Consider the following 12,575-nt stretch of genomic DNA (forward strand, 5'->3'; position numbering starts at 1 on the left):
TTTCTGGGATAAGTAGTTAATAGTTATAAGAAAATGGAGCATCCAAGATAAGAAGGGACAGAGTCGAGCAAGAGAAGGAGAGAGCGAAAGATACGAGAGACAGATGGAGGGGGGAAATGATCAAGAAAGAGAGAGCAAAAGATAATGGAGAGAAAGGGGGGCGGGGTGGCTAGATTTTAAAAAAGCAAGAGACGCCGAGGCTGAAAAAAACAGACCTATTGTTTATTTCCTTACATTCCTTTATCGTCATTCTCTTACTTTGTTTGCAACCAGAATGATTTAATTTCATCATATTTTCAGTGCATTATTGCCAAACATTCTTCCGCCATTATGATATAAGGAATGATAAACTCCTTTTTTTTCTCCCACCACTCGATCCAGTCACACAAACACAAGACGTACAGGGCTTAATTTGATTGCAACACGAATGTCCTTGACTCATGCTAAATTACAATCAGTGTTCTTTTCCCTTGTTTCCTCATATTTTATTTTTTATCGTTTTTGATGTTGACATATTTCCATTTGACCCATGTCTCACTCTTGAATTTCTGCTCTATCGCTATCTCAGCTCACTTCTCCCTCGATCCTACCCTGTTTTTCTACTCCACTCTTCTCAATCCTTTTGACTCCTTTTTTTGTGTATGTGTTTTTGTTTTGTTATGCGACGCTCTATCTGGTGTTTATGAATTAACAAAGAAAAAATAATTTTTAAGTGTCAATTTATTGTCACCGGATTGTCATAAGCATATATCTTTATCAATTTTTATTAATCTTCATTGTTCGAATGGTAGTTTTCAGAATTGTTTTTATATTCTCTCCTCTCACTGAATCACGTCACCTCTGCTGTTATCTCTTGCTCGCAGTGGCGTACCTAGGATTTTCCAAAGGGGGGGGGGGGGCAAATTCGTCAAAAAATTGACAAGCAAAAAAAAAGGTCTTCGGCCAGAAATAAAAGATATTATACCAGGAAAAATTTTGACAAGAAAAAGAAAAATAAAGGGCTTCAACCACAAATTAAGGATTTCATATCAGAAAAAAAATTGACCAAAAAAAGGTCTTCAAGTTCAAAGGAGCGGGCCATCTGTATCTCGCTCGCTCGTTAGGGGGGGGGGGCAGGGATACGTCTCTTGCATGGGTCGTGACTCATCAGGGGGGGGGGGCAGTCTGTCCCCTCTGCCTCCCCCCCCCCCCCGAATGTACGCTAATGCTTGCTCGACTCATTTTTTCCCTTATCATTCCTTAGAAACATGCATTTATTTCATATATAGATGTATACTTGTCAATATAACTTATAAGTAAAGATTTGGTCTTAACTAAGACCCAACGGTGGATTAGCCTGAAGGCACAAAGATGAACCACTGAAGTCAGACAATGGATCACATTGGCCTGATTAACATCAGGTCAATTAACTGTAAGTATTATATCTTCAGTTATGTTTGCTTAATACAAATTCGTCCATGTGCACGTACTAACGTTAGGTCTACATCTTTTTAAAATACAGAGAGCAAATTAACATTTACATTGTAATTGTTAATTTGCTGTCTCTGTATTTAAAAAAAAATGTAGACCTAACGTTAGTACGTGCATGTTGTAGACTTACTCTTCTTCAGTCCAATGATGCAGGTTTTGTATTTCTTTATGATAGCATATCCAATTTAGAGGTAAATCGGAGCTCTGCACTGTCATAATCATGAGCATGGGTTAGACTAGATCTACAATCCTAGTCGATATTCTCAAATAGATCTTCGACAGTTTTTGATTGGTAATGATTTAGGGCCTATTAAAAATCCAGGGTCGTATTCCTTTACTAGATCTACAGTACCAATATGTTTACAAGACACGGTAGGCCCAACTAACGTTGGCGATCATCGACAGGTCGGTGTACGTGTAGTACTACTACTAGTAGACTCAATGTCTAGATGTGATCAATTATGATCCAATTTCAAAATCATATTTTTGAATGATGAAGACAAGTATTTCAACAAAATGGTAGTGGTACGGGTAGATACAATGGCACTGGTAGTGGTAGTGATCTTTACTAACTTGGTAATAATATTATATGGCGACTGGGCATAAAAAAAAGGATCTGACTGGACATTCACATTAATAATTATATGACAATCAAGTAGAATCAAGACAACATTATTAAAATTGCTTGTGCCTTGTGAAGGCTTGTAATGTAATTTGCTTAACATATCCCTCACTCGTCGATATCTGCATTGCCACAAAGTCAAAGACAAAGTAAGCATATATGGGTAGGCCCTATACGATCAACGCTAGGCCTGGGCTAAACTAAAGTCTTGAAGAACTACCATCACACTGTCACTAGTACGACTACGAGAATAGTATACGGTAGCTAAGCTAGGTAGGCATCGTACGGTACCGTACATGTACCGTACATGTGAGCAGAGCCACCAGAGGCAGAGAGGACGACAGTGACAGTGCATATACTTCCGATTTTGTCTCTAAAATGGACGTCCATCATTAAAAAATACAATACCTGTATCATTTTACCGAAGAGAATGAGTGTAGATTCAGTAACAATCACCGGGATAGCACAAAAAGCACGAAATACTTTCTATTTGGTGATTTTGTTGTAACTTAGTTCGAGCAATCTGATTTTCTTTCGAGCTCGTGCATTTCTGGTACGGTATCTGCAAAAGCATAAACGAGTACTCGCACGAGATGGATTTTTTCTTTTAATTATGGTATGATTTAGGAGTAAAATAAAATGAATAGATTATGCCTAATATCAACGAGAAATACTACAAAAAACAAGTTCTAAGAGGCATAGCGAGAACTTTATAAAGATTGGGAACAAGTACTAAGGAAAATTGTTCTGAAATTGAAAATCCCATGTGAAATCGAAACAAGCAAAATTTTGAGATTTGAGCCGTAGAGGATCGGGGGGGGGGGGGGCATAGACACCCTCCCCCTTTCCATCGAGAGTCATTAAAATATTTGTTGTGGTAAATATCGGACATACATAAGTGAACTGACCCATGGCCGTATGCAGAAATTTTTCGCAGGTAGGGGGGGGGGCAAGATGCATAAAATATTAAAAAAATTGAAAGGAAGTGAGAAAGGTGACCGAGCTTGTCATTGCGTCTTTCCATTCTGTAAAGGGAAATTGAAGCATTTCGTGCATGCCTTTAATGAATTTTGTAAAAAATAAAATGTTAAGTTTTCAATATCCCCCCCCCCCCCCGCTGCATACGGCCATGAACTGACCTTTTTTTTTCGTTTAGGTTTCTTTTTGCTTTTCTGTTCAGATTTTTCGTGGAATATATTACTTTCATTTGGGAGTGAAACCCATTTTTTTATCAACTTGTAAGATTTTACTGAATAAGCATACAACCCCCCGGGCCCGTTGAAAAAGCTGGATCCACCCCTAAATTTCAGTAGTGATATGATGTGATTAAAATTATTGAGGGAGCGAATGAGGGAAAACCAAGCAATAAAACAATAAAGGAAACAATATGTCAGGAAGTGGCAGTACACTTAAATTAAAAAAAGAAATATATCCAATTAAATGACATTTAATTGCGCTGTATACGTTTTTCATGAATGTGTATGAAAAATGATTAAAGTTAAACAATCAGCTAGAAATGTGGAAAGATAAACTTACCTTATTCATTTAATGCACAACATAGTTATAGTTTGAACATCGGGTATAGTCGAGGACGGCCTGGCATCAGCATGGGTGAGGGGGTGGGTTACATGTATTTCTTTTCTTCAATCATTATCAGTCGTTCCAATTTATCCATCATTTGCTTTCATAGTCAGTATCAACCTGTCTTGTTCTACACGTAGGCCTACACATACGCCTGCTATATATCTATATCTTAATTTATCCTTATCTCTATTAAGTCAATCCCTTTATTTTATTATTCAATATCAATAGTTCCGGTCCTCTTTTCTTCTATCGCTCTTAATTTTTTGTTGAATATCTTCTACGTCTATCCCTTTATTTTATTCACTATCAATTGTTATTGTCCTATCTTTTATTCTTCTATATACCGTTCTTGTTCAATCTCTTTTAAGTCTATATACATTTAATTATTTTATTTCTTCAGATCATTCTTTCCTTTCTTCTCTCGCCTTTTCTTCTCTTTAACTTCAATCGTTCCATCAGTCATACATGTATGACGGTACAAGACTCTTACATTGTTTTATTTCTTCAGTATCAATCTTCCCTATCTAATGTGTACATTATTTTATACAGATATTAGATAAGATCAGGAATGTCTACTCGTATATTAATTACTCTTGAAACGTGGTTGAATTGAACAACCCTAGCTATATGTGGACTTGACTGGGGTCAATTAATTACACCGTCTCGCGCGTTTTGTGGACAATGAATAGAGGTGTGAAGATTATAGAACAGCTAACAATGAGAAGACTGTAAGTTACACAATGATCTTTTGTGTAACTGTTTGAATAGAACATGTATTAAGCCGGCCCACTGATCAGTGATTAAGCCAGTCTATGATCAATGCCCACCCCCAAATTGTCCAATATAGTCGGCATTTGGGGGCCCGGAGTGGTGATGAGGGTGACGATGATGGCCATGAGAAAAATGATAAGGAGGAAGATGCTGATGTGAAGGGAGGATGATGATGATATTGAAAATCAATGATATTTTTTTGGTATAAAATCACCTGTTCTTGATAAAAAGAGAAACAATCACAATAAGTCCAGGTTGTCTGTTCTATATAGACGAACAGTACACGGCAACATAAAATGAATATAAATAAACAAATTAGCAAGAGATAATATGCAAATGGATCAAAACGAGTCAATTCGTAAAAATATATCATTGCAAAATTTTATTATTACTAAAATACATTAGGGAAATACGTTTTAAATGCTAAACGTTAGGAAAATGTTTTATAGCATTGAGAAAACCATACATTTTATATGATTTTAACATTTCCCTTAAACATTTTCATGTTTGACCAAACATTTTTTTGATATTTTGTCAATGTTTTTGTGTTCGCTCGGGTTACAAGGAAAATGGAGTATATTGGTCAAGCAAGAAAAGTGGAAGGTGGTGACTTGACCTTTTGACGCTTGTATCATATACACACCAAATGATATAAGCCTCGGGTTAAGTTAAACTGGAGTTATCATGTTTATAAGGAAATGTTAACGAATGGAGGGACAGACGGATACCGAGCGTGATACCATAATACGTCTCGTCTTATACGGGCGGGCGTAAAAAGACGATATATTACTTATATAGGGGGAGGCTGTTGCTGGAATGATGGACGGAGAGAAAGGGAATAGAGTAACACTAACATGCAAAAAAAAAATATTTAAGGAAGATACAAGGGGGGGGACTGAATAAGATTTTTCAGAAAGTGCTGATGCTAGGCATTTAAAGCAGGGCCACTTGCGGGTATTCTTTTTCCGGGAAGGGGGGGGGGGTTCAAGATAGCCGATCGAAGAGAAAAGTGGGCGAAGTAGGAGGAAGAAGACGACGTCTAAGAGAAAGAAATGAAGGATAAAGAAGATAAGGGTAAGAGAGAAGCAACAGATGATATGGTGGATGAACGAATGAACATGGTAAAGATAAAGGTAAAGAAAGAAGAACAGGAACAAAAAGAAGTGAAAGACATAAGAAGAATTGAATGAGGAGAATAAATATACAAATGATGATGATGATATTGTAAATTAATATCTTTGGGTATAAAATCAACTGTTATTGATAGCGAAAAAATGAAAAATGATGGGAAGCGAATCATCTTTGAATAAAAGACGTAACCGATAAAATAAACACACAGAATTGATAAACAGAAAATGATGGAAAGCAAATCTACTCGTTCTTTGAATAAACAGACGAAACTGATTCAATTAAAACACAGAATTGATGAACAGGAAAATGGAAAGCAAATCTACTCGTCCTCTGAACGTCATAATGATGGAAAGTGAATCTACTCGTTCTTGGAATGAACGATGTAACTGATAAAACAAAAATACAGAATTGTTGAACAAAAAATGATGGACAGTGTTTCTTCTTTAGATAAAAGACGTAACTGATGAACAATGAAAACAAAACACAGAATTGATGGAACTCAAAAAATGATGGAAAGGATATCAACTCGTTCTTGCCATGAACGATATGTAACTGATAAAATATACAGAATTGAACAGAAAAATTATTGAAAGCGAATATTCTTTGAATAAAAGACGTAAGTGATGAAATTATATAAAACAATCTGAATAATGATGAACAGAAATGATGAAAAACGAATCTACTCGTCCTTTGAATGAACGACGTAACTGATAAAATAAAAATACAGAATTAATGAACAGAAAATGATGGAAAGCGAATCTTTGAATAAAAGTCGTCAGTGATGGAAAAAAAAACCAGAATATTGATGAACAGAAAATGATGGTTAGCAAATCTAGTAATATCTGTTCCATTCTTAATGGATTTCACATCTCATAGGTTGTGTTTTTTCTTTATTTAAATGTCCTATAACTATGATTAATTCTAACTTGATTCTAAATCTCTATTTCATAAGTTTATAATAAAACTCAAATCTGAATTATACTCGTCCTTAGAATTAACGTCGTAAGTGATTAAATGAAAAAAGGGTCAATCAATGAACAGAAAAATGATGGAAAGGGATTCAACTCGTTCTTGCAATGAACGATGTAACTGATAAAATATACAGAATTGAACAGAAAAATGAATGAAAGCGAATCTTCTCTGAATAAAAGACGTAAGTGATGAAAAAAACAACAGAATAATGATGAACAGAAATGATGAAAAACGCATCTACTCGTCCTTTGAATGAACGACGTAATTACCTGATAAAACAAAAAAAAACAGAATTAATGAACAGAAAATGATAGAAAGCGAATCTTTGAATAAAAGTCGTCAGTGATGAAAAAAAAAACACAGAATATTGATGAACAGAAAATGACGGTTAGAAAATCTAGTAATATTTGTTCCATTCTTAATGGATTTCATATCTCATAGGTTGTGATTTTTATTTAAATGTTCTGTAACTATGAATATTCTAACTTGATTCTAAATCTCTATTTCATAACTTCATAATAAAACTCAAATCTGAATTATACTCGTCCTTTGAATTAACGTCGTAACTGATTAAATAAACAATTTATGAACAGAAAAATGATGGAAAGCGAATCTTTGATTAAAAGACGTAAGTGAGGAAATTGAAAAAAAAAAGAATTGATAAACAGAAAATGATGGTTAGCAAATCAACTCGTCCTTTAAATGAACGATGTATTACTGATTAAAAAAAAAAAAAACAATGAACAGAAAATGATGGAAAGCGAATCTTCTTCTTTGAATGATGAATAGAAAAATGATGAAAATACTCGTTCTTTTGAATGAAATACGTACCTGATTAAAATTACAGAATTGAAGAACAAAAGATAAATAATAAAATATAAAAAAGATTATCTCCTTGATTTGACTTGATTTTACATATTTCACAAGTACAAACAAAATTATGAAAACAATATCAGAAAACTTATGAGAATACAAATCAGACAAGGCATAACAATTAATTCAAATTAAAAAAAAATAGCGATTTGGAATTAAAGACAATTTAAAAGAGTGAAATATGAGGGAACCTGCATAAAAAGCAAGACTTGTCCTTTAAACGGAAGACGTCTTTGATAACATAAACACTGAAAAATAAACCATGGAGCTAGCTCCATAAATAAACAGTGGAAAGATAATCTACTCGTCCTTTAAGCCAAAGATGTAACTATAACTGGGTCACTCGGTCAGGAGCTGGGCACATGGATTTCTAGCGGGGACTCGTCTGATGCGCGCGCTTGAGGCAGTTTTTCAACCCGCTGTCTATTGGGAATTTAGGATTTTCAACCCGCTGTCTATCGGGTTGAATATCTTGAAGTGCAAATGACGGGATGGTGAATTAAAAGAGAATTGGACTAAGTGGGTTTAGCCCGAATGTTGCTAGCCCATCTGATGATTAGACCAAGTGATAATAGACCATCCGTCAGTAAACCGACGGGATTGCATCGGGATTGCGTCGTGTTTTGACCAAAAAGTGCCTAGAGTTGAGGCGCAAACTACATGGATAAATAGAGATCAAATCTGAAAAAATCTCGTGTTTTACGTGAGCATTGGGCCTCTCTTCTGCCAGCTGCATGCGTGAAATTGACGCGTGAATTTCACGCGCGAAATCGGCTGGTGGTAATTTTTTGGTTCACGCCTGTCTCGCGGTAGATGCGTGACCCTTCGGAAGGGTGTCAACTTTATTCCGAGCAATACTGTATGTCATTTACATTTAAGATCTGTAACAAAACCAAGTATCACTTTCATCCTACAAAATAGTAGAGATCACATTTTCTGTTTTTATACACAAAAGCTACATTGATATTAAGAATTACTGAAGAAAATATTTGTCAATATGGAAGAATTAGTGTGAAAAGTAAACAATTTCAACAATTTTTCTATTTCTTTTTCAATGGTATTTTGTTTTACCTTTTTTTTTATTAACATGACAATGACATTGCCAAACTTATTTTTAGATCAATTAATAGCAAAGAAGAATGTTCTAGATTTAATTTAATACAAAATTTGTAGTTGGAAGTCGAGTTTCCACAAAAATATTAATATTTTACCCAAAATAGCACAAAATATTGAAAATCCCCATAGACTTTGTACAGGTGGCACCGCTTCCAGCAGCACCCCTTGTGGTCTGTCTTTAAAGGAGAATGAAACTCTTGGAGCAAGTTAGCTTTTGTGAAAGCAGAAAAATCAAAGAATAAGATCAACAAAACTTTGAGTAAAATAGGACTAGCAATAAAAGAGTTATGAGCATTTGAATGTCGAGATCACTAATGCTATGGAGATCCTCCCATTGGCAATGCGACCAAGATCTGTGATGTCACACACGTACAACTCTCCCATTTGGACACTGAAAATATACCCCAAAACATCTCTTTTTGCTCATTCTAATCATATGACAAACGATTCATCAATGATATAATGTTGTGAAACATCTGTACTAATTGTCATCTCATAAAGAGAACACCTCACCTTGTGATAGACTCTATAAAAGTGAGAATATAAGTGAAATAAGTACTAAAGTAATGAGGGAGTTGTACGTGTGTGATATCACAGATCTTGGTCGCATTGCCGTTGGGAGGATCTACATGGCACTAGTGATCTCAATATTCGAATGCTCATAACTTTCTTATTATTCATTCAATCTTCCTCAAACTTTCAACAATATGTTTCTTTGATTTTTCTCTTTGATATGGATTCAGCTGGTTTCAAGGGTTTCATTCTCCTTTAAAGACATGTACATGTAACTCAAGTACTATTTATCCTAGAGCTATGAAACTTTCTACATAATTAGCCAATGAATTTAAACGGATACCAAGCGTGATACCATGATACGTCCCGTAAGACGGGCATATAAAAATTAATGTTGACTAAATTATCACCTTACACATGTATTATGTATCTTCAAAAAATACATGACTAACACCAGTTTGATTGCTAAAAAACAGCATACACAATGCGAAGTGATTGCACCAGGATCTGATTCGAAAAAGAATTAAAATTGGGTTGAATCATTACTCTTTACTGAACAGGAAGATAGGGTAGTGTTGTAACGGGAACCTGTTGCAGTACGAGTTAACCTGCCGGGATGCCCCCTATTGTGGGTTGCGAGCCGAGTTCATTCTCCAACTCACAGACCATACAGCGTACATGTAGGGAGAAGTTATGACACATATAAAAACATTCAAAACACACAAATAAAAGAAGGTAAAATAAATTGAGTTCAGATTACTCAGGATCATGTTTCTTACATGGCAGATTCTTTTTCATTATTTATATTTATTGTCAATTTGAGGACCTTTTGACTAAACATTAATGATCACTGTTTAAAGTGATTCTTAAAATGACTCGGAGAATTACTGCGCAATGCTTTTGAGTTTCGAGATCGGCACAAACCCTTTACAATGCCACCCCAGAATAAAAGTGGATTAAACTGGCAATTTTGGAAGTGAATTTACTCTACATGTAAATGTACCTCCTGTCCTGATGTGAGCCTGTATAATGTGGGGATATCAATCACGTCGTAATGAACACATTTGATTGAGTGAGTGCCCATGGTAGACCTAGATTATGTGATTCAAACCCGACAGGTCAGCGGGTCCCGCCTGCAAATCATTGGATTATACGGGTCGGTACGGGTCAGATTTTCACTTGCGGGTTACAACACAAAGATAGGGTATATTCCAAGCCACTATCTTCCTCTTATAATCCCTGATACTTACGCACTGGTAATTGCCCTATATCTTTCTTGACCTGCTGTGTCCCATATCTGTGCTTTTATCGTCTTGTTGTCAACTTGTATGCTTCTCGTTGCAAATTCCACACCAATTGTGCTTTTGCTTTCTAAGTTGAATTCATTCCTTGTGAATCTTGATAGCAGATTACTCTTGCCCACACCAGAGTCTCCAATGAGAACAACTGTATAAAATGAAAAAAAAATATCATTAATCTCATATTCAATGCAAGGACAATAAAAAAATAAAACAAGTGGAACGCCTCTGGCAGTCTCGCCTGCATTACGCAATGCGATATAGCAGCAGTGCTTCCTTTGAAAATAGCTAATGAATATTATTCACAGAAGAAAACACTAATATGATAATAAAATATTATGCCTATTGACCCAAAATAACCTTTGACCATGATCATGTGACCTAAGACATGTGCAAAACAATCATTCATACTTGTTTATCCAACACATACTCCCTACTGTACATGGCCAGAGTTCATTGAACTTTTAAGGACCTTTGATCTTGGCCATGTTCCTGAAATGCATACAGGGTATTCAGGGATACACTGCTGCTCTTATGTTCAAGTTTCATGAACTAGATCCATATACTTTTAAAGTTATGACAATTCCACAAATACCCCCAGCATTACCAAAGTTTGTTGACCCTAAATTACCTTTGACCTTGGTCATGTGACCTGAAACTCGCACAGGATGTTCAAGGATATTTGATTGCTCTTATGTCCACGTTTCATGAACTAGATCCATAACATTTCAAAGTTATGATGACAATTCCTCAAATAACCCCAACATGGCCAAAGTTGTTGACCCTAAGTGACCTTTCACCTTGGTCATGTGACCTGAAACTCGCACATGATATTCAGGGATACATGGTTGCTCTTATGTCCACGAACTAGATCAATAAACTTAAAGTTATGATGACAATTTCTCAAATAACCCTAACATGGCCAACATTCGTTGACCGTAAATGACCTTTGACCTTAATCATGTGACCTGAGACTCAGGCAGGATCTTCAGTGATACACTATTACCCTTATGTCTACGTTTTATGAACTAGGTCCATATACTTTCGAAGTTATGGCATTTCAAAAACTTAACCTTGGTTAAGAATTCGATATTGATTCCCCCCAACATGGTCTAAGTTCATTGACCCTAAATGACCTTTGACCTTGGTCATGTGACCCAAAACTCAGGCAGGATGTTCAGTAATACTTGATTACCCTGATGTCCAAGTTTCATGGACTAGGTCCATAAACTTTTCAAGTAATGATGACATTTCAAAAACTTAACCTTGGTTAAGATTTCAATGTTGTTGACGACGCCACCGCCGCCCCAGTCGGAAAAGCGGCGCCTATAGTCTCGCTCTGCTATGCAGGCGAGACAAAAATGACAGTGAAAATTTCTCCAAAAAGGAAAAAATAATAATCAGAAATTTTACTTTACAACCTCATTTTACTACATATTGGGGTAAAAAAAAAAAGTGTAGCAATTCTACTGTACACGAATTTGCACTTTGTATTGAGCAAAGGATTCAGGAGATGTGCACATGGAAGAAAAACTCCAACAGGACATTCACAGCAACTGTCCTCTGTCCCTACTAATAATTTCTCATCAATTGCCAATGTGAATGCATTGGACAATTGAACACATAATTTGCAATTTCATATCTACAATGTACATGTATTTTAATGGCAAAAATACACACACAAAAGCACACAGAAAGCTGCATAAGAAAAATAATTCAAGTTCAAAATCACAAAATGGTTATGGTGGGATATCAAAGTCAGTGAGAATCCAATAGATCAACAGAAAATAGGCAACAATTATCAAAACCAATTTTACAATGAGCATGGTACATGTAGATCAGGAGAAAAAAAAAGTAAACTTGTTAATTTGGATTAGTGCATCGAACAAGTAAAAATCAAGGGAATTTTCACTGATCTATATTATTGTAGGGCCAAGTCATGTCAGGAATTTTCTTTCCAGATTCCACTGGTGTCCGAGAAACAGGTGTATCAGAAACTTTGGTGAGACCAATCCTGGAATACGCCTCCCTGAATGGGATCCCTAACACAAGCAGGATACCAAGAAGATAAAAGCTTCAGAGAAGCTAAAAGATAAGAGCTTCAGAGAGGCAGTCTGTTTCTGGAAGGGTAATGATCCAGTAGCATCACGACCATGTTACATCCTTACACTGGGACTCACTGGAAGATAAACGAGCATAGTCAGTCAGTCCGCAAGCCCCTGTAT

General features: G+C 35.9%; 1 protein-coding gene across 1 annotated transcript in view; it reads right to left on the minus strand.

The window, feature by feature from the left end:
- LOC129256492 (ras-related protein Rab-11B-like) overlaps positions 1–12,575 on the minus strand; it is a 34,347-nt gene that overhangs the window by 14,623 nt on the left and 7,149 nt on the right. Inside the window, exon 2 of the mRNA XM_064096556.1 lies at positions 10,303–10,498. Coding sequence (XP_063952626.1) covers positions 10,303–10,498 — 196 coding nt within the window. The remainder of the gene's footprint in view (positions 1–10,302; positions 10,499–12,575) is intronic.

Source organism: Lytechinus pictus, chromosome 3 (genome assembly GCF_037042905.1).
Source record: "Lytechinus pictus isolate F3 Inbred chromosome 3, Lp3.0, whole genome shotgun sequence".
NCBI classification, from domain to species: Eukaryota; Metazoa; Echinodermata; class Echinoidea; order Temnopleuroida; family Toxopneustidae; genus Lytechinus; species Lytechinus pictus.